Source organism: Mytilus edulis, chromosome 7 (genome assembly GCF_963676685.1).
Source record: "Mytilus edulis chromosome 7, xbMytEdul2.2, whole genome shotgun sequence".
NCBI lineage: Eukaryota > Metazoa > Mollusca > Bivalvia > Mytilida > Mytilidae > Mytilus > Mytilus edulis.
Genome location: NC_092350.1, coordinates 9,545,510 through 9,570,166, shown reverse-complemented (window position 1 = coordinate 9,570,166; position 24,657 = coordinate 9,545,510). Strand labels below are relative to the sequence as shown.

Sequence of the window (24,657 nt, the reverse complement as noted above, 5' to 3'; positions counted from 1 at the left end):
TGTCTTATAATTGATGTGTTTCCTCGGGTTTAGTTTGTTACCCGGATTTGTTTTAGCATTATAGAAGAAAGACCATTGAAAACCGATAAACTACAATTGCCTTTATTTACATCAACTGCAGGTACTTTCAGGTCTTTCGTGTTAGTGATTTGTAACATTCTGATGTGCATAAAATTGAGAATGGACATGGGGAATGTGCCAAAGAGACAACAACCGGACCATAGAAAAAAAACACAACAGCAGAAGGTCACCAACAGGTCTTCAATGTAGCGAGAAATTCCCGCACCCGGAGGCGTCCTTCAGCTGGCCCCTAAACAAATATATACTAGTTCAGTGATAATAAACGCCATACTAATTTCCAAATTGTACACAAGAAACTAAAATTAAAATAATACAAGACTAACAAAGGCCAGAGGCTCCTGACTTGGGACAGGCGCAAAAATGCGGCGGAGTCAAACATGTTTGTGAGATCTCAACCCTCCCCCTATACCTCTAGCCAATGTAGAAAAGTAAACGCATAGCAATACGCACATTGAAATTCAGTCCAAGAGAAGTCCGAGTCTGATGTCAGAAGATGTAACCAAAGAAAATAAACAAAATGACAATAATACATAAATAACAACAGACTACTAGCAGTTAACTGACATGCCAGCTCCAGACTTCAATTGAACTGACTGAAAGATTATGATTTCATCATATGAACATCAGGCACAATCCTTCCCGTTAGGGATTTAGTATCATACCATCATAACATATATGAGAAGAACATAACCCGTGTCATGCCAACAACTGGTTTTTGAATAAATGTGTTTAGTTCCGATGCAAAGACCCTATAAGTGAATCAATATTAACGCCAAAATATGCAATCTTTAATGACCTGACAACAGTATCGTAACTATATCCCTTCTTAATAAGTCTATTCAAAGGTTTTGTAAGTTTTTGAGGTGGATACTGACACCTTTGTGCTTTATAAAGAATATTTTCATAAAAAATTGGATGTGAAATACCTGAACGTATAAGAAGTCTGCATGTTGAGCTATATTTACGAATGATGTCCTTATACCGATGATAAAATTTAGTAAATGTTTTGACTAGTTTGTGATATCGAAAACCCTGGTGTAATAATTTTTCAGTAATACATAAATTTCTCTCGTTAAAATCTAAAACATTGTTACATACACGAGCGAATCGTACAAGTTGAGACATATAAACACCGTAAGATGGTGACAAGGGAACGTCACCATCTAAAAATGGATAATTAACGATAGGAAATGAAAAATCATCTCTTTTATCATAAATTTTAGTATTCAGCTTTCCGTTAGTATGTTAACAACTGATTTTGTTTTTATGCTTTTTGTTCTTAGGCTGTGCTTGTTATACCACTTACTGTCTCAGGTAGGGGAAGGGTGTTTAACATTTTGTAAGTACCTGTTTAGGAACCTGTAGTTTAGTTATTGTCGTTTGTTGCTGTTAATCATATTTTTTTCGTTTCTTGTTTTGTTCATGAATCTGGCTGTGAATTTCCTAGCTTAAATTATTTTCATTTGTCTTATATATAGTTTGCTTTGCGGTTTGGGATTTTTGTTTTATTTTGTTGAAAAGACCTGTAGTTCTATGTCATTTTGGTCTCTAGCGGTGTGTTGTCTTATTCGCAATTATACCACCTTCTTATAGTTATGGTTATTACCAGGTTCAATAGAGTATGTCGCAGGAGAAAGTCTATTGGAATCTGGAGTTCCCAGAAAATAAATTTTATTCACATAAAGTAAAGATTTTCTTCTTTTCTCGCTAACAGCCCATGTTTGCCATCTGTTTCTGACACCAGAGCAATTATCTTATATTTATTGTATAATAGTTGTTTCCAATCTTGCCTTCAATGGGCACTAACTTTGTAAAATTATAAAATATTATACAAAATATTTTTATTGTATATTGTATAAAAAGATCTTAAAATTCGACATCTTCTTTTGATATTATGTACATGTCTATGTGGTTCAGAGGAGCTTCGAATAAGACATAAATGCCCCAATTAATCAAACAAAAACCTTTTTTTATTTTTTATTTTAAGTATTAACCGCTTTATTTCTTTTTATTTCAGTACCATTCTGTAATGAGTTGGGTGTACTATACTGCTATAGAAGCAGTTCCTTGGAACATCTGTATAGTTTGTTTAGCATTATATGACAAATTCGAGTATTATATTGATTTTCTGGTTTAGGTAAAACCAGCTTAATAATATGTTATTTAGTACATAGATCGTATTTATTACCTTTTCATATGTGTTAATCTTATCAATGAAGTTTCTTGAAAACAATGTATTTATAATATCACATGATTTTTCGTGCAGCAAAAATCATGAATTTCTGTTTATGCAAGAGATTTCCTGATTTGATGGCGTACACCACTCAACAAGTTTAGGGTTAAGAGGAATCACGCAGGGTTGTTTTAAATCATAGATGGATCGTGTGTCACGTATTATCAGTGGCTTGTAGTGTTCAAATAATTAAGACTTTAATAAAAGCACGATTACAAGACGAAGTAAAAGAACACTATAACACGTAATTAAGATGATACACAACGTCAGTACCTAGAATCTATACATCAGTACACCCATTGGTGGCCTTCGGCTGTTATCTGATCTTTGGTCGGGTTATTGTCTCTTTGACATGTTCGCCATTTCCATTCTCAATTTTATCAACACCATCATATATTATTTGGGAAGTTGATACGGAAAATTTATCAATAAGTAAAATCACAAAAATACTGAACTTAGAGGAAGATCAATTGGAAAAGTCCATAATCACATGGCAATATCAAATAACAAAACGCACCAAAAACGAATGGACAAAAACTGTCATATTCCTGACTTGGTACAGGCATTTTCAAATGTAGAAAATGGTGGATTAAACCTGGTTCTATAGCGCTAACCCTCTCACTTTAATGACAGTCTCATCAATTTCCGATATTTTTACATTGATGCGTTAAATAAACAGACACAATAAATATAATAGTCAAAATATGGGTACATCATGGTCTTGCTATCTTCCGATGAACCGTTTTAGAAAAAGAATGAGGTGTTCTTTGACATAACCCTGGTTATTAACATTCTGCTGACACTGTTGACATTTTAATAAGTCTGAGTAGCAACTTAAAGATCTTGAATTTCAGATACCAAATGAGATAGGAAATGTATATCTCATATGTAGGTGGGGTCGGTATATTGCTACAAGTTAGGTGAGGGAAATTGATAATTTCAAAATCAAAATTGTCTCGTATGTTTTGGGGATATATTAATAGAACCCAATTCAGATCATCGTAGTTCCTGGAATAGCAAGATGTTTTAAATAAATATATAACTAGTGAATTGAACATCTGTTATTGAAGTTTTCCAAGTTTAGCAGTTATTTATCTTACATTTAGAAATGGGATAGTCCTGTTGAGAGTCAGTTTAGTCATGACTCGACAATGTCTTTCAGTAAAATTGTGAATGGAGATGGGGAAAGAAACAAGAACCCGACCATAGAGCAGACAAAAGCCGAAGGCCACCAATGGGTCTTCAATGCAGCGATTTCGGAGTTAAGTATGACGTTCATTATCACTGAACTCGTATACATACTTGTTTAGGGGTCAGTTGAAGAACGCTTCCGGGAGTTATCGCTGCGCGGGTTATGTTTTTCATATATGTTATAATGGTATTATACTAAACCCCTTACGGGAGGGATTGTGCCTGATATTCATATGATTAAGACATAATCTTTCAATCAGTTTAATTGAGGTTTGTAGTTTGCATGTCAGTTAACTGCTAGAAGTCTGTTGTTATTTATGTATTATTGTCATTTTGTTTATTTTCTTTTGTTGCATCTTCTGACATCAGAAACGGATTTGTCTTGAACTTAATTTTAATGTGCGTATTATTATACGTTTACTTTTCTACATTGGCAGGAGGTAGAGGGGATTGTCAAGGGCGGATCCAGCCATTTTAAAAAGCGGGGTTCCCAACCCGGAGTAAAGGGGGGTTCCAACTATATGCTCCAATTCAAATGCATTGATCGTCCTAAACAAAGGGGGGTCCAACCCCCGGAACCCCCTGGATCCGCCAATGGAGTGTTGACATCTCATTAACATGTTTAACCCCGCCGTAATTTTTGCGCCTGTCTCAAGTCAGATGCCTCTGGCCTTTGTTGGTCTTGTATTATTTCTAATTTTAGTTTCTTGTGTATAATATGGAGTTTAGTATTGCGTTCATTAACACTGATTTGGTATATATATTTGTTAAGGGGCCAGCTGAAAGACGCTTCCGGTCTCGTTATCACTGAACTGGTATATATATATTTGTTTAGGGGCCAGTTGAAGGACGCTTCCAGTCGCGGGAATTTCTCGCTGCATTGAAGACCTATTGGTGACCTTCTGCTGTTGTCTTTTGTCTCTTTGATACATTCCCCATTTCCATTCTCAATTTTATATATCCAACCGACATGCTTATCATACCAAATTTTCATTTTACCTTGACTGAGTTTTAATTATATAAGTTTACATATTAATATTTATCAATTATGGACTTTTGACGAGGGCGATACGCTATATATGGACCTCTGCCCTTGAATTAAAAGCGGCAATGAAATTTTAGCAGAGAAAAATGCTGCCTACTTCCACGTTTCCGGACAGGAAAACACCATGAAAATTAGTTAAAGTATAATTAATTATATGAACTAACTCAATGTATAAACTGCATCGCTTGAACTTTTTATTTATAATCCTGCATATCTCGTAATATTCAACTGTGCAAAGCGTGTATCGCACATATAAAACAAAATGGCGGACAATGGAATAACAATTGAATCCGTTATCAAAACAATTGAAAAATCCAACGACCTTAATCTGGATAGCATTTTCTCAGAATATCCTTCAGAATGTATACCTACAAAGTTGAAAACGCCAGCAGGCGTTAAGGCTAAACGAGCTAAATATGAGTCGATAGACATTAATCTATATGAGGACAAGGCAAACATGGTTGCCTTTCGTGTGAAAGTTGATCGCATTCTCTTGTGCATCAAAACTCTTTATGTATGGTATTATGATCATCTTGGTAACTTCGCCGAACATGATTTAAGATGGTTTGATGATCCAGCAGATTGAAATAAGAATGCAGGAGGCAATAAAGCCATATGTATTGAAATTTTAGCGAAGCATCCGTATGATACAGATACCCCCCTTCTATACAAAGTTACATTTTTTATTAGCATTGGGGTCATCCAGATACAGGGTAATGCCAAAGACAAATTTGTCAAACGGGATTTTCCTATCTTGATAGCACTAATTAAGAAAATTAAAGAGTTCAATGGTGAACAAGTTATTCGACATAATACACCTACAGTGGCGGATCCAGAACTTTTCCTAAGGGGGGCCCGCTGACTGACATAAGGGAGGGCCCTCTCCAGTCATGCTTCAGTGATTCCCTATATAATCGACCAAATTTTTCCCACGAAAGGGGGGCCCGGTCCCCCCAGCCCCCCCCCCCCTGGATCCACTTATGACCTACAAGTAGCCCTATAGAAGAGGCCAACGAGGAGGACACTTTAGGCATACTTGATGATGATCAAACATGTGAAAAACAGTTATTTGAAAACAAAGGTGATGTAAACAATAACAATGAATCAAAATCAAGCAACCAAAGTAATGAATGGTCTGTAACACAATTTAGTCCTGAAAAAATGTTAGAGAGGATGGCAAACTTCTTCGTACTTTTTCGGCTAAAATGAAACAATGGAGGATTCAAATAACAAGAAAATGATAGTAAACTTGCAAAAGTACTTGAATGTGTTTCCAAAATTTAAAGTGCCAAATCTGATTTTACAAATGCATGTGATCAGAAAATTTTCAATAAAAAAAACCCCACATTTTCCAAAAGACCAAAAAAGTGAAAAAAGTATATTTAAACAAAACGCATTTGACTAACAGGTCGAACAACTGATGTTCTTTAACCCTGCTGACTGCCATTGACGATTTCCAAATAAAATTGATCACAAGATGTAACAAAATGGATCCTAATATAAATTTAATACTAAACAGAAAAAAAATTAACTTGTGGCCACGATGTTATGCCACAAACATACGGTGTCAATATTTTTTTAGTACACCAGATCCGGATTTCGACAATAAATGTCTCTACAGTGATGTTAGGGATCGAAACGGTATTTGGAAGGCCATATAAAAAGTACCCTCATTTTTAGATAAACTCTTGAATTTTAAGAGTCAATATAGGATGAACGGATCATATAAACCGGAGGGAAAAATATGATACAAGCCCAAACGAAAAAATATAAACGAGTCTAAATTGAAAACTACGTTCAAATCTATGATTGCGTTGGATAAAAACCGCAATTTTTATACGTGTGCATGTAAAACAAATTTCGTTGTAGAAGGGTCTAAAAACAGCACAAACAACATTTTCCAAAAGACCAAAAAAGTGAAAAAGTATATTTAAACAAAACGCATTTGACTAACAGGTCGAACAACTGATGTTCTTTAACCCTGCTGACTGCCATTGGCGATTGCCAAATAAAATTGATCACAAGATGTAACAAAATGGATCTTAATATAAATTTAATACTAAACAGAAAAAAAATTAACTTGTGGCCACGATGTTATGCCACAAACATACGGTGTCAATATTTTTTTAGTACACCAGATCCGGATTTCGACAATAAATGTCTCTACAGTGATGTTTGGGATCGAAACGGTATTTGGAAGGCCATATAAAAAGTACCCTTATTTTTAGATAAACTCTTGAATTTTAAGAGTCAATATAGGATGAACGGATCATATAAACCGGAGGGAAAAATATGATACAAGCCCAAACGAAAAAATATAAACGAGTCTAAATTGAAAACTACGTTCAAATCTATGATTGCGTTGGATAAAAACCGCAATTTTTATACGTGTGCATGTAAAACAAATTTCGTTGTAGAAGGGTCTAAAAACAGCACAAACAACATTTTCCAAAAGACCAAAAAAGTGAAAAAGTATATTTAAACAAAACGCATTTGACTAACAGGTCGAACAACTGATGTTCTTTAACCCTGCTGACTGCCATTGGCGATTGCCAAATAAAATTGATCACAAGATGTAACAAAATGGATCTTAATATAAATTTAATACTAAACAGAAAAAAATTAACTTGTGGCCACGATGTTATGCCACAAACATACGGTGTCAATATTTTTTAGTACACCAGATCCGGATTTCGACAATAAATGTCTCTACAGTGATGTTTGGGATCGAAACGGTATTTGGAAGGCCATATAAAAAGTACCCTCATTTTTAGATAAACTCTTGAATTTTAAGAGTCAATATAGGATGAACGGATCATATAAACCAGAGGGAAAAATATGATACAAGCCCAAACGAAAAAATATAAACGAGTCTAAATTGAAAACTACGTTCAAACCTATGATTGCGTTGGATAAAAACCGCAATTTTTATACGTGTGCATGTAAAACAAATTTCGTTGTAGACGGGTCTAAAAACAGCACAAACAACATTTTCCAAAAGACCAAAAAAGTGAAAAAGTATATTTAAACAAAACGCATTTGACTAACAGGTCGAACAACTGATGTTCTTTAACCCTGCTGACTGCCATTAGCGATTGCCAAATAAAATGATTCGCCGAGATATTTATCAAGCTACAGGTTGTGCAAAATGTTCATATTTAATGTACATTATAAATGGAAACGCCAATTTTTGTGATAGAAAACAAAACCCAAACGATATTGAATTAAGATAAAATATTAGAATATCTCTTATAATTGGCTTTCACGTGACAAAAAAAAAGAAGAATTGGGTTTACAGGACTCGTTTTTTTTTAATATTATACTACATAGATAGAGTAACAACACAATCCTTTATCCTGGTATCTATGATGAGTTTATTTATGAAGTTAAACTATATGAGTTATCTCACCTTAAATGGTTAAGTTGGAAAATGATTTGATTCAAACAAAAATACTCTGTATCTAAAAAAACCTAGTTGTAATAAATTGATCATAATTTTGTTTATATATATAAATAAGTTCTAACAAATGAATTAAATTTATCTACCAAACTTAGCATATTTCATTTCAAAGATAAAGTTGATTGTTTTCTGCTATTTTTAAATTCATGAAGGCAGAAGAAACACAACCAATCTAAAGTATGATTTGCCCGTGAACAAATCTGGTCAGAGAATTCTTAAATCTACATCGATAGTTTACAACATTAAAAACGAAATTCATAAAAAAAAAAGTAACGAGATAAAAATACAAACCTGTTTATGATAATGTCTTATTAATTATAATATTGACAACCGTGAGAAATAAATGTGATTATCAATGAAACATAATCTAATATCATCATATCCTTATACAGCTAATGGGAGATGCCAATGAAACTACTGCCCACCAGAGACCACATGCCATAGAAATAAGCATTTATAGGTAGTCAATCGACCTAAAACAGTGATCGCAAACAATACCATATAGTCATCTGTAAAAGTACAAAATGTAAAACGTTTCAAATCGAAAAAAAACAACGGCTGGATTTTGGTAAAACATTAAACAGATAACAAATCCTACAAAAAGCAACACACGGCAGCCACTGAATTACAGGTTTTTGACTTGGACAGGTACATTAACACGATTGCGTGGTTATTATAATCAAAGCAGCAAGGGCGCAATAGACAGGTAATTAAAAAAACAAGGCATGAGTTATGCTTCATACTCTGGAAAATTGGTTTACATATTCATCTCAGTTGTATCTAAAGTATCAAAAAAATGTTTGTACTGTACTGTGTCCGCTATCCAATCCTACGTATACAATTTTCAAAGTTGTACCTTTTTTAAAAGATTTAATGTCTGAGATTATTCACATACACTGTCCAATGTTAGGGTTGTTTTGTGGCGGCTAACACGTTTAACCCTCCAAATTCTGTTTGTATCTGTCCATAGTCAGAACCCAGTAATTTGGTGGTTGTTGGTTATTGCTGTATATCATATTTATTTTCCATAATTGTTTTTTAGGGGCCAGCTGAGGCCCATCTCCGGGTTGTTATCTCTTTAACATATTCCCCATTTCTATTCTCAATTTCAATTTTGATTTTGCTAGCGCTCGTCATTTTCGTATTGTACAAAACGGTTTTCAAAATGATGAAAGTATTTCATATCAATTTCGTCACTTAAATTTTGAAGGTGTAGCAATATTTACACATTAAATTACTTTAATTCTCTCTGTCTTCAATTTTCTTGACAAGTTTATGACCCTCAGGTAATTAACGTTTACAAAATGTGTTAAAAGTTGTGATGCCAAGTAATCCGCTTATCCCCATCAGAAGGGTAATAATCGGATGATTACTATTAAATCTCATAATTGACCATAATAATAATCAATTTAAGTTAATAGTTATCAAAAGTACCAGGATCATAATTTTATACGCCAGACGCGCGTTTCGTTTACATTACACTCATCAGTGACGCTCAGATCCAAATAGTAAAAAAGCCAAACAAATACAAAGTTGAAGAGCATTGAGGACCCAAAATTCCAAAAAGTTGTGCCAAATACGGCTAAGGTAATCTACTCCTGGAGTAAGAAAATCCTTAGTTTTTCGAAAAATTCAAAGTTTTGTAAACAGAAAATTTATAAATAAAAATGACCATATAATTGATATTCATGTCAACACCGAAGTGCTGACTACTGGGCTGGTGATACCCTCGGGGACGAAACGTCCACCAGCAGTGGCATCGACCTAGTCAGCTTTTCATTTTCAACATTTCTCACAGTTCGTTTATCGTATTTTCCTCATTTGAAAAAATATTGCTTCCTCACGGACAGTTCGCATTTTAATTTCAATATATATCCTAATATCACAATTTGCAGTTTGCTTGTCGTAGTTTCGTCATATGAACGTATTTTCTTTATATTTGATAAAACTTTTCATCAAAAACTTTCGACAACTTCGATTAAAAAGATTAACTATATTAAAAATATCTTCCTCGAGATATTTCACTTTAAAAGTAAAAGGTGCTGCGCCATGGCGGGACGAAAATTACAGAAAATTATATACAAAATATTTTGAACATCTTTTTTTTTAAATTCTTCATTTCTTAGTTATATTTTAACAAATGACAATAATGCATTCAGTTGATAATAAAATTATTAAAAAAATCCATAATCGAATACTGGGTAAGAATTTAGGCTGAACCTGCAGAAATCGTATTACAAACAGTATATCGTAGCCTAATTTTATTGAGATGGTTTTGGTTATAGAGCTCATAAAATTGAATACGATCCATGTTAACTTGTTGACTTAATCTTAACGATTATCAATTAAACATTGTTCTAAATAAATGCAACAGTAGTATACAGCTGTTTAAAAGTCATAAATCGATTAAGAGAAAACTAGTCCGGATAACAAACTAAGATCTTTGATTATGTCTCAAATATATCAATAAAACTTTACGACATAAGGGAGGATTTCAGCTTTAAAATTGTAAACTTTCATTTTTATGTAACAACATTCCTTCAACGCTTGAATATGAAGTATATATCTCCCAGATTAATCGTTATTTCAGAGTTTGCGTTTCTTATCATGATTTTTCTTATAGAGGGTTGTTTCTTTCTAACTAGGAAGCTATTGAACCATGGTTCCAAGTGGTTAGTTGGATATCATCCCTTCGAAAATGCTACGGACGCCATCACCAGTTGGCTGAAAGGTATGGATTATCTGGATCGCATATGAACACAAAGTTTTAACAATTGAAATAAACATAATCCGTACTCTTTTACTCAAATGTAACATCAGCGTATTAAAACTCATCACCAAAATTGTACCTAAATTGTAAAATGTGTGCCACTTGTGAAGCAGAATCTACTTATCGTTCCAATGCACTTGAGGTCGCCACGGATCTCAACGGGGTTCGTCGTGTTCGGTCTTTAGTTTTCTGTGCAGTGTTTTATGAACTTGTGTATCTTTTCGTAGTCTCTCCTTTCTTGTCAAGGCGTTGTCAGTTTCTACAGATTTTTTAATTGTCCCCTTGATATCTGCTTCTTTTTTCTGAATGATAGTATGTATTGTTATACAGTCTAAACACTATGATTCTTCATCTTGTCCACATTTATGTTTTGACATTGCACAAGCTTATGCCTTTCTTAGACTGGTATTGACGTCTTTAAATTCTTTAGTTGTTTACTGATGGATATGTTAGTCTGGGTAAAGATGACATATTCATAAGTTGGAATAGTCTTGGTTTCATTAATTGTGAGCATATCTAGAAAATATATATGTTTAAATCGATAATTCAGAAGAATGACTGTCCATATATAACCTTTGTCATCATTTTTGAGAATATTCAATTAATACATATTTTAATATTCTGAAAAAAAATGGTAGTTGTATATGATCTGGGCAGTATAGTATAGGCATTTGTTAAAAGTCACATATGTAAGTTTCTATATTTTATTCATTTCAAAAATCGGATATTTTCTTTAATATTCAGGATGAACAACAAGAATTTAAAGTAGTAAGATAATTCAATTATAAACTTTTAGTTGATAGGACAAGAATCTATACATGTAATAATTTATCTCTACACTCAAGAGATAATTATTATTAATTTTATGATTGCAGGATAACTTTGGTCGTGCAATTCTAATAAATTGTTATAATAATTATCTCTTGAGTGTAGAGATAAATTAGTACATGTATACTGAATAAATTTTTTTATTATTATTTAAAAAAAAGTATCCTTTCGATGGTCTTAAATACTTTTGTTTTTGTACCCTTTTGTTCAAATATTAATAATTGTTTAATCCTTTTGCATTTTCATGATTTTCCATTCGTATAATTACATAATGCATCCGCATTTATTTGGGTAAAACCATATTTTCGATTTATTTAAAAAAAAAATCACAGTGACAAATAAAGGCAACAGTAGTATACAGCTGTTCGAAATTCATAAATGATTGAGAGAAAAAAAATCCGGGTTACAAACCAAAACTGAAGGAAACACAACAAAAATAAGAGGAAAACAACGAAACACTAAAGTGCCACAAAAAAAAACGCCAATGCAATACTGATAAAGATATTGTATTGTATATACCATTGAGTTGTTAATGATACCAAAATATCGGTATTTTTTATTCAATCCAACTTTACTGCAAACTTTTTAACAAATTTAAATATATAAAGGGTACCTTAATCTAATCCAAGTTCCGCCCGTAATATTCATAAAAAGGTATAATAAAGATAAAGAAAACTGATCGGGACAAAGCAGTGTGTGGTTTAAACAAGGTTTCTTTGCTAAGTGTTCTAAACGACTTGTATTGTTAAAAAAATAGAAAAAGGTATAACAAAAATACCGAACGCCAATGTTAATTCAAACGGGGTAATATAAAAAAGAAGATGTGGTATGATTGCCAATGAGACAACTATCCACAAAAGACCAAAATGACACAGACATTAACAACTATAGGTCACCGTACGGCATTCAACAATGAACAAAGCCCATACCGCATAGTCAGCTATAATAGGCCCCGATAAGACAATGTAAAACAATTCAAACGAGAAAACTAACGGCCTTATTTATGTAAAAAAAATGAACGAAAAACAAATATGTAACACATAAACAAACGACAACCACTGATTTACAGGCTCCTGACTTGGGATAGGCACATACATCAATAAGACTAGTCCCTAAATACTGACAAAATTGAACAGAAGGCATATTTTAAAAAAAAGGAACGAACCGAAAACAATTGTTTTATTTCTAACTTGGAGCAGGCAGGTTCCGAAGAAAATGGTGGATAACCCTAGGTTTATAGCTATAGCTTAACATCCCACTTATATAACAGCTGGTTTTTTAGTTCTGTTATATTGACAAAATGGGGTGAGGAAGTCTAACATAGACGCCAAAAAAAAGAAAACACATTTTTGTAGATGATAGTACGTACAGTATATATAAGACACTTTCTCAACAAAGTACAAATGGAAAACAACGTTCGAACTGTTTAAGAATTGCAGCAGTTCTAAAACCTGGATGACAAATCCCTCTCATCAAGTTTGTCCAGTGATATCACAAACCATACATTAAACACATTTTTTTTTATTAGTTTAGCATAAAAGGAGTGTATTAATTATTGATATATTGTCCTGACATATTTGATTGAATTGACACGCTCCTTTTTTGTACATTGCTCTATCCTTAAATATAAATTACGTTGATTGTGAGTTTCTCTGTGATAAAACTATTTATATTATTTGTCTATGCTGCTTTTTTTAACCCATATTGTGGAATAGAAGATGCTTTTGTCCTTTGAAGTCTTTGTTTCAAGTAAAGAAATAATTGGCATGAGTAAAGTTTTATCCTGTCCTGTACTACACAGTGGGAAATCAATGAAAACTTGATCGTTCCAACATAGTCACCATAACAAAAACAGTAAATATAAAAAAGAAGATGTGGTATGATTGCCAATGAGACAACTATCCACAAAAGTAAAGTCTGCCTCGTATCTTGACTTACATCTAGAAATCGAAAATGAGGGTGAGTTGAGAACAAGAATTTACGACAAAAGAGATGATTTCAGGTTTCTAATTTTGAAATTTCCATCTCTATATAACAACATCCAGGCAGCGCCTGCATATTACGTATATAACTCCCAGTTGATACGATATTCCAGGGCTTGCAATTCCTATCATGATTTCTTTGATAGAGGGTTGGTGCTCACAAGGAAGCTGTTTGCCCAAGATTATCAAGTATTTAAGTTGAAATTATTCCATTAAAAAATGTTACGGACGCTATCACGAGTTGATTGACTGTTACGGAATGTCTGCTTTTACAAATGACGACAGAAATGTACCAATCGTCGTTACTACAATCCCGCCTTCCTTTACCCCGCATGTGACCTACCGAACTAGACTAATCACCAGGTTTGTACTTATATGAGCATCACAAAGGGTGCCAAATGTGGAGCAGCATTTGCCTACCGTTCTGGAGAACCTGGTATCACGCCTGGTTTTTGTGGGATTCTTGTTGCTCCGTCTTTAGTTTTCTATATTGCGTTTTGTATTCTGTTGTTTTCTTTTGATCCCTTCTGTTTTTGCATGACGTTGTTGGTCTATTTCCGTCTTGAGTATAAATGTCCCTTTTGGTATCTTTCACCCATCTTCTTTGAGAGATATGCGTCTAGTCAAACCAATTTGCACAAGAATTAGAGCAGCTGATCTTAAACAAATCCTAAGTTTAAATATTAAATTACATGATGATATTTATATGCTGATAGTCACGAACATATGGCAATTGTATGAACATACAAAGTGGGTGCAACTAACTAAATAAAAACATAATTGAATGTTATTTGTGTATTAAAATAAAGGAAAGGTAAATTCACGAGGAAGAATGAAAAGTGACATTAAAACATTAGAAAATCACCAGTGTCAAAATAATACAACCCTTGCAAACACTGAGAAATTATAAACTCTTTACTACTGTACACTTACTCGTCGAGAACGCTATTGGTTATCAATTCAAAAGAAAATGTTCTTGTCTTGTGAAAAGTAATTTGAAAAAAAGACATAAAACCAAAGTTACCATAAAACGTTTATTATCGTTTCCCTCAGAATGTAGCAATCAATTAAAACAATAGCCGACATGAATTTTGAGAGAAAAAAACAATTTAAAATGTTGCTATATGAATAGTTTCTTCACGTACAAGTCTCAATTTATTTGCTACCGGCTGTATACGTCACAGGGGCATGCGAACTAATCGAATTCATTATCAACTAATCCAAATCTGTAGTTTTATGATAAAAATATCAACAAAATGCATTGGAATGCATCAACAATTTACACTTGTAAATGTATGACCTTATATCCATATATTCAATGGATATCGAGAAGCCGATGCATGAAGGAAATTTCAAACAACCTTTTCTCATTCTTTTCATTATAGAATATTTCTTTTCTTATTAGTAATAACAAAGTTTCATTCAGACTTTTTGCAAGTCCATTGATAAAATAAGAAAACGCATGAAAGTGTAGTTTATAGCTTCGAGAGTCAACCAAAGAAAAGGGTCAATTTAAAAGCACGTTATTTATCTAAAATGTCTTTGAGAGTTTACAATTCAAGCAATTATTTCCAAATGCTTTATTACAAAATCTAATAAAAAGTTTTTTCATAAGGCTTTCCCCAGTGATTTTGAAGGAGAGTTATTTATTTGTCATATGATTAACAAGTTTAAAATTCACTGCATATTGTTATACATACTAGAACACACCCGTGATTGAATTAAAGTATATAACTATGCGCAAGCCTAATTTTAGTATTATTATTGTCATCTGTTAAAATGATGCCGATTATAAGATACACAGTTTTTCTCTGCTTTCAAGTCTTTCTGTTTGAACCCGTCGAACTGGAACTTATCAATTATTGGTAATATTAATTATTTTGAAAACGAAAGGTCCTGGAATGGAGTATTTTTTTAATCAACAGCATTGTCCTATATAAGTTATAAGTAAAGTTGAATTCTTTGCCTCGCTGTTTTACGTCATGCCCACTAACAAATGGAAAACTGTACCTATACGCCTTATTTTTAGTCCAGATTTTTAGTATTCGTATTGTTATCTTAGAAAGTCTAACTGATTAAAATACTACAATAGGTAACAATTTGACAATTTAGTAGTGTCAACCCTGTGGACAACCGTTATGACCCGTGTATATAGCATATTAATCCTGAATACAACGTTTGGTGGTGTGCCTGTCAGATGCAGAACGTACAGATAAGGTAATAGGTAACAGTTGAATATACTATTGGTATCGGTAGCGGACTCGACCCGGAACTTCGTCATTATTGGCAATATTAATTACGCGGAAAACAAAAGGGCCTGGAGTGGTGTAATTTTTTATCTACACCTTTGTACTATATTAGTTATATATAAAGTTGAATTCTGTGATTCGTCGTTTTTACGTGATGACGGCTGACAAATTGGACCTCGTAATTTTAGTATTATAGATACGGAATAGTAGGTGATTGAACGTAATTAAAATAGGGAGGTATGAGATTTTTTATTCATTTAATATACCAGAGCCTGAAAGGATGAAATAAATAAACTCATCATTGATACCAGGACTAAATTTAGTATATACGCCAGACACGCGTTTCGTCTACAAAAGACTCATCAGTGACGCTCGAATCCAAAAAAGTTAAAAAGGCCAAATAAAGTCAAAGTTGAAGAGCATAACAGATACCTCTGTAACTGTGTTTTAATAAAAAATACCTCTATCGAAACTCTTTAATATCGGTATTATTAATATCAACATAGGTGTATATCAATTAATTATAGTATAGAAGAATTCTCCCAGAGTACTTGTAATCATGCTATTCAATTTTGGCAGCTGTTGAATAGATTTCGTAAAGCAACAGAATGAATCGTGCATATTTTCAAAACATAAAAAAAAAATGAAGCAACATGTTAAACCTAACAAAAAAAAAGAAAATATAGCTAATTTAAATTTAATCAATAATCAAATTCTTAAAACGTCGTCGTCGTCGTCGTCTCCCTGTCGGCGTTTTGCATTTGCGCCGATTTTTTTAACAGGTAAATTACAGGTGAATAGATAAAAGAAGATGTGGGATGAGTGCCAATGAGACAACTCTCAATCTAAGTCATGTTATTTTTCAGTTATCATTATAGACCTCTTCCGTCAGCCACTTGTACAAATGTAATGAATTGTCAATTATAACATGTATATAACTGTTGTCCCCTGCTCACCATACGGAGGTGGAAGAAGGCCAACAAGATACAACTCCAGAAGATATGCTGACCTTCCGATATGTATAGCCATCGATGATCAAAGAATTGACTCCTTGGCTCGTTTCAGTGTGCAACATGTCAATAATGTTACAACGAAGTTTCAGAACAATATGAATCAAAATTAACTTCAACAAAAGTAAACAACATTTATAACCAGATTTCACCAATGGTATAGTACATGTACAAGTATTAACTTAACTGTAAATCTAATAAGAAGCAAATATAAAATCGGCGCAAATGAAAAAATGAAATGGGCGAAAATGAAAGAATGAACATTTTTTAAATCGGCACAAATGTCATACGTCCCTCCCTGCATATCACAGAAAATAACATTTTTGTTAAACATATTTCTCGCTACAAAAAACGTAGACGTTTTGTAGAATAAAGAATAAAATTGATCATACGCTGTGTTTCACAAACTTGCTGATATCCCATTTTAAACTTTTCATTTTCGGTATAAAAGTATACAAAAACAATCGCTTGCGCCCTGCAATTTGCTTACTTTTATATATAAGTCTTTTTTCCGGAAATAGTGCTCCCAACACGAACTTTAACAAATGTTTCAAAACTTCGTATATTTCCAAGAAAATGATAACCGAAACTCTAAAATTTTCAAGTTTTAAATATATAGGTAAACATCATTTATATATTTGTAAAATGTTTTCGCAGTAGGTATATTTTTAAATGAGTGTAAAGATAATATAAATCAAAAAGTTAAGGCTTTGAATTGTAGAAATAAATTTGTCAGTTGTGTAGAGATTTATTAAATAATACGATTACAACAGCCCTCATACTACCAAAACAGCATGTGTCATACTAGTGACGTCGTCCTGGTCATATAAATCACGTGATCTATCTTGCTTTTCGGCCCGGTCCAATACTGAAAAGACCGTATGAGCCCTATTTAAAGGCTAATACAGCCTTTTCACTTCCGGTCGTTGTCGGAATTTTATCAGTTCCGTTTCGAAAAGTACAAATATTAAAACAATGTCGTCTGCAAAACAACAACAGCAAGATACACATGCTATGTATGAAAATGCTAAATCTTGTGTACGACAGGGTAGTCAAATATCAGATTTTTTCAAAGTAATGTTGGTGTTAGACAGGGAGAAAACCTGTCTCCTGTACTATTTTCGCTGTTTCTTAATGATTTAGTCCAGTTTGTATCTAATGCATATGATGGGTCGTCAGATGTTTGGAATGCTGTTCATACTGTTCTTGATACTGATGAAATTCTGTCTATTTAAGATTGTATTCATTATTATGTGCTGACGACACTGTTATACTTGCTGAATCTGAGGTTGAGTTACAAGCTGCACTTAATTCCATTTATTTATATTGTAAGACTTGGAAACTTGAAATTAATGCGTTAAAAACAAAAAGTTGTTGTATTTAGGAAACATAAATCCCTTGATAAACCTGTATTTACACTGAATGGGGATGAATTTGCTTATTTGGGTATTATATTTATTTATAACGGTTCCTTTAAAAATAACCAGAATAAACTGTTAGAACACGGTAGAAAAACCATGTACAGTATGTTACTAAAATGTAGAAGTCTAGGATTACCTATTGATTTGCAATTACAAATGTTTGACACAATGGTAGCATGTGTGTGGTTTTAATAACAATAATACTGTTGAATCGTTATTCTTACAGTTTTATAAGATTATTTTAAATTTTAAGAAGTCAACTCCAAATTGTATTTTATATGGAGAACTAGGTAAATATCCTATTGATGTATTTATTAAAAGTAGGATGATTGGTCTATGGAAAAGATTCATGTGTAGTAAGCAAGATAAGATTTCATGTATTTTGTATAAATTGTTATACACCATGCAAAACAGAAATATGTACCATTCAGAATGGATACGTTGTGTTGAAAATACTCTAAATGAATGATATAAAAAAAAAACAGTGAGGCGCTTACGTAACCAACATGCAATCTCAGACTTTATAAAATAACTTTCACTATATTCGTTCAAAGAATTTTTATGACAATGATGTTTTGAAAGGCAATTTTATAATTATTTGGTCTTCAAACGATAAGACATAACAGGTTATCCAAACCATTACAGAAACATAAAAAATGACTACATGAATGTTAGATGTACAAAATACCGAGATAAGTCGTATAACGATCGGTATTAAACAGTCATGTTCGGAAATATAACAATAATGGTATTAAATGGCAATTTTATGAATATTTGGACAACAAACGATCCAACATAACACATTACTAGTATTCATTCGAAACCATAACAGACACATTAAAATAAATACAGTAGAGGCTTTGCTCATTGTTGCAGGCCGTACGGTGACCTATTGTTGTTATTTTCTGTGTCATTTTGGTCTCTTATGTAGAGTTGTCTCATTGACAATCATACATGTATCACATCTTCTTTTGTATACATGAATGTTGGATGAACAAACTACCGTGACATGTCATATAGTAATGCAAATTTACACTCGGTATAAAAGTCATATTCGAGAATAGGTAATGTTTGGTACAGACAGCCGACATATACATGTAGATTTTAAACCAGAATCTAAGAAGTGGTAAAAATGTCATTTATTATCTTAGACACATACACATATAATAGATCAACCAATTTGTGAGGGTGTCCATAACATTAACAGATTGTCAGTTTTAATCTGTCATCCTCATATCTATGATGGAGCATTTTCTGCGTAAGGACCACCGTCCGGTATATGAAGTCAGTATAGTGTGAACATGCACGTGCATAACGTATCAACTGAGATAAGTTAACACCATACGACGGAACAGAGATTAAGTTACTACTGAGAAATTGGAAATTAATCATTGGGAAGTTAAAATCATCCATCCCGTTTGTCATAGATTTTAGTGTGAAGTCGTCCATATGTGTATATATTGAGGGAAAAGATCAAGGGATGAGTCATTCTATGAATCAGTCCTGCTTGTATTAGTAGTATCTTTAATTTCAAGTTCTCTGGGGTATATGAGATGCACGTACTGACTGAAATATGGGTTATTTAGTTATAGTACATCATCAATATATCTGAAAGTAAAATTCAAGAATATTTCAATTTTGTTTTTGTTTTTTGTTTTTTAAAAGGTTCTGAATAAATTCTGCTTCATACAATACAAAAACAAGTCAGCCAGAAGTTGTGTACAAGAAGTACACATTGGTATACCGATTGTCTGTTGAAATATCAATCCTCCAAACTCAACAAATATATTGTCGACCAAAAAGTACAGCATTTTAATAATAGCATCTTCACTGTATTTTTCTGATAGTATCAGTGTAGTTCTATTATCATAAAATTATAGAAAAAGCTGTGTTTAATGAGATGGTGAAGTCGAACCTTCATGGTGAATAGTAGTGTAAAGCGAATGAAAATCAAAGGTCTTAATGTTACCTCAAAAATTGCAGTGATTGTGATCTGAGATTAAGGATTAGATCTTGAGAATTGTTGAGAATCCATATTGGATTGACACCACTGGTTAAATATATGTCATAAAAATATTTTTGAAGGCCATCTTTAACTTTGGAAAGAATATATAGTAGTCAACACTTTAGAATGAATGTTTAGTTGATGTTCCAACTATGTTGTTTTTTTTGTAATTTTGTTATCTTTCATCCTTTGTATATGATTTTAAAGAATAAGTAGGATTACCAGTTGCGCTGTTTATTGCAAACTCTTTTGTGATACATTGCCAACAATGGTTTGACATACATAAAATTTGCCATATTTCATATCATGGTTTTTAGCAGGATTCGATTTCACAGATAAATGGACAATTGTTGCAATTCTTAAAGTTCCTGTTAAGACATTTCACTACTAAAAATCCTTCGAACTTTCGGACTTTGCCCGATGCTGTGAGGGAGACGAATCCTTATTCTTTCTAAAATCAATTTAAATTGCGGTGTTGATGAATCTTTAGACGTGTACTATTTAGTTGTTTATTCTGTAACATGCAACGTTGTCAATTTAGTATGAATTGAAATATTTCTTTTAAATGGTCCTGGTGTGATATCAATCAAGAGGGATTTTTTTAAAGATCAAATAACATGTTAATCAGACAGGTTAAATTTAAATCTTAGCAGATGTGGTTTGATTGCCAATGAAACAATTCTCCACCAGAGGCCAAATGACACAGAAGTTACAAACTACAAAACACTGTACGGCTTTCAACCATGAGGATAATCAAAACTGCATAGTCAATAAAATTGAGAATGGAAATGGGGAATGTGTCAAAGAGACAACAACCCGACAATAGAAAAGATAACAGCAGAAGGTCACCAACAGGTCTTCGATGTCCCGCACCCGGAGGCGTCCTTCAGTTGTGCCATAAACAAATATATACTAGTTCAGTGATAATGAACACCTTACTAAACTCCAAATTGTACACATGAAACTAAAATTAAAAATAATACAAGACTAACAAAGACCAGAGGCTCCTGACTTGGGACAGGCGCAAAAATGTTTATGAGATCTCAACCCTCCCCCTATACCTCTAGCCAATGTAGAAAAGTAAACGCATAACAATACGCACATTAAAATTCAGTTCAAGAGAAGTCCGAGTCTGATGTCAGAAGATGTAACCAAAGAAAATAAACAAAATGACAATAATACATAAATGACAACCGACTACTAGCATGCCAGCTCCAGACTTCAATTAAACTGATTGAAAGATTATGATTTCATCATATGAATATCAGGCACAATCCATCCCGTTAGGGGTTTAGTATCATACCATCATAACATATATGAGAAGAACATAACCCGTGTCATGTCAACAACTGGTTTTTGAATAAATGAGTTAGTTCCTGTGCAAAGACCCTATATGTGAATCAATATTAACTCCAAATATGCAATCTTTAATGACCTGACAACAGTATCGTAACTATATCCCTTCTTAATAAGGCTATTTAAAGGTTTTGTTAGTTTGTGAGGTAAATACTGACATTTTTGTGCTTTCTAAAGAATATTTCTATTAAAAATTGGATGAGAAATACCTGAACGTATAAGACGTCTGCATGTTGAGCTATATTTACGAATGATGTCCTTATACCGATGATAAAGTTTAGTAAATGTTTTGACTAGTTTGTGATATCGAAAACCCTGGTTTAATAATTTTTCAGTTATACATAAATTTCTCTCGTTAAAATGTAAAACATTGTTACATACTATGATAGGACTCGAAATGACAAATTTAAAACATCGAAAACGAGAACATATTCCTGATTTAAGTACAAAACAATGAACGAAAAAAAAATATGATTAAGAGCAACAATCGATAACCAATGCATTAAAGGCACTCGATTTGGACAGGCACATACAGAATGTGGCGGGGGTAAATATGTGTGTGGACACCCAACCCTCCCTTTCCTGTGACCATTTGATATGTTTCGTGAATATATATAATATACTATGAGTAATATCTGGGTTAATCTCATATACTTGTAGAAACCGAATTGAGGATTGCTTTAGTGGGAAAAACGGGAGTAGGAAAAAATGCAACTGCGAATACCTTGTGTGGAGGGAAATTTTTCAAATCTAGTTTGCAAGCTGGCAGTTTGACACAAATTTCTCAATATAAGAAGACTAGGATAGACGGTAGAGATGTTTTAATTATTGTTACTCCGGGAATATTTGACACAGAAAAGGATTCGACCGAAATTGGAAATGAAATAAAAAGATGCGTCCATATTGGTGCACCAGGTTTACATGCTGTGCTCTTCGTAATGGAAGTAGGTAGATTTCGAAAGGAAGATACAGACGCTATAACGATATTTCTGAGATATTTCAAACAAGAAATGAAAGATAGAGTGGTAGTTGTTTTTACACATGGAGATCAACTACAGAAAAAGGGTGTAACGCTCAAAGATCACTTGAAAACAGCTCCAAAGTCCCTCCGACAATTCCTGGAGGACTGTCAAAACCGTTGTATTCTTTTTAACAATGAATTTAACAAAGACGAGAGCAAAGAGCAAGTAAAATGTCTTATAACCATGATCGAAGCACTGACAAAATCTAACCCCGTAATAGATGATCCTATATTTAAGACCGCAGAAGCACTAATACAGCAACGAGAAAGGGAAATAGAAGAGAAACTCCATGAAAAATACAAAAAAACGCAAGATGACTTCAGGGAAACATTGAAAATGCAAATGAAAATGCAGTTGCAACAAGAAAAAACGGAAATTCAAATGTTAAAGCAAGAGTATGAAGAGAGAATGGGGAAAGTCCGTGAAGAAATCAGGAAAGAAATTTGCGATAAAGATAGTAGTTGGTAGGTAACATTATAGAAGCTAAATATGCGTTTAAGTATCCTCAACTTCTAGTGTAACAATTTTGAATAATAATTTTGGCTCAAAGTAGAATAAAGAAAAAAACCGAACTCTATGGACAATTCAAAACTGAAAGTCCTTTATAAAATGCCAAAATCAAACACATCAAACGAATGGAACACAACTGTCTTATTTCTGAGTTTGTATAGGCATTTTCTAACCTAGGAAAGGCGGACTAATCATGGTTTTATAGCTAGCCTAACGTTTCACTTGTATGATAATCACACTGTTTTCCATTATAGCCCAATTAATCAAACAAAAGCCACTTTTGAATTTCTAAAGTATTAACCACTATATTTTTTTCATTTCAGTACAATTCTGTAATAAGTTGAGTAGACTTGACGAAATTCCTGTAGGAGCAGCTCCTCTCAGAATCTGTATAGTGTGTACATAATTATTTGATAAATTCATGCGTTTCATTATAATAACATTGTTTAGCGTTGAACTCTTCATCTGTAACGTGTTTTACGGAGTATGAAATCCGAAGTTTTGCTATTAAAAGTTTCAGCGTTTTTAAAGTAGTTTAACCATTTTCCATTCTGTTAGTTTATGTAAAAGGTGGAGGCAGTTTTGGATGATATATTGATTTGGATTTAAATACAGCATATTACACGTTATTTAGTGCATTTACCGTATCTTCCTTTATAGATGCATGTACCAAGTCAGGAATATGACAGTTCTTGTCCATTTGTTTTTGATGCGTTTTGTTATTTGATTTTGCCATGTGATTATGGACTTTCCGAATTGATTTTCCTCTGAGTTCAGTATTTTTTTTATTTTACTTTTTCTTTTATATCTTTATACATATTAATCTAACAATACAATTTCATGATAATAATTTATTTTAAACATTTATTTATAACGTCAACATATTTTTTGAGCGAAATGTAACACTAAAAAAATCATTACTATTTATGTGGGTAAATTCCTGATTAGTTTTGATGATGTCTACAATTTGGTTAAGGGATTGAGAGACGTAACGGGTTATTCTACAACATCGGTCGATTGGATATCACGTTGGTAAAATCATAACGGTAAACATGGGCATAATACATAGAATTGAATTTAACTTTTCGGTGGAAATACCTAAAGTTTTGTATTCTTTTTTTTTCTGCCATCTGAGCATTTGTTATTTCTTCAAATATTGAAAGGGTTCTTTGCCCATGATACTCTGCCAGATCAAAACACTTTTCTAATAGGGGTAACTAGTATCTCACTGCGACCCCGTTTGTTGTAATCTTTATTTTTCTGTAACCATAATTTATATATATTTAAAATTGTTCGTAGCATCATAAATATGAGTAACTGTAACAAAAATATGCTTTAAAATATAAAATATACGTGTGCATCATACCAACTTGATAGAAAAAAGTGAAATCGATGGACAATTTTGCTCTCGTAGTACAAAGCAAATAATCTTTCATTGCAAGTATTTGCTTCAGTTTACAGTTATATATATTCTATATATTTTCAATATTCTAT

At 32.9% G+C, this 24,657-nt stretch overlaps 1 protein-coding gene across 1 annotated transcript; it reads left to right on the top strand.

Moving 5' to 3' along the window:
- The first annotated feature begins 17,824 nt into the window (after positions 1-17,824).
- Positions 17,825-23,569, top strand: LOC139482943 (GTPase IMAP family member 7-like). Its single transcript, XM_071266971.1, has 3 exons — positions 17,825-17,897; positions 22,292-23,113; positions 23,487-23,569. The coding sequence occupies exons 1-3, from the start codon at positions 17,825-17,827 to the stop codon at positions 23,567-23,569; spliced, it is 978 nt and encodes a 325-aa protein (XP_071123072.1).
- Positions 23,570-24,657: the final 1,088 nt, after the last annotated feature.

What these genes read in the sequence shown, in the direction of transcription:
- LOC139482943 (XM_071266971.1), top strand. Translation starts at nt 17,825, where the DNA reads ATGTCGTCTGCAAAACAACAACAGCAAGATACACATGCTATGTATGAA. An exon ending in TAAATCTTGTGTACGACAGG is followed by an intron (nt 17,898 to 22,291) that starts GTAGTCAAATAT and finishes ATATACTTGTAG; the next exon opens with AAACCGAATTGAGGATTGCT. An exon ending in AATTTGCGATAAAGATAGTA is followed by an intron (nt 23,114 to 23,486) that starts GTTGGTAGGTAA and finishes TTTTCATTTCAG; the next exon opens with TACAATTCTGTAATAAGTTG.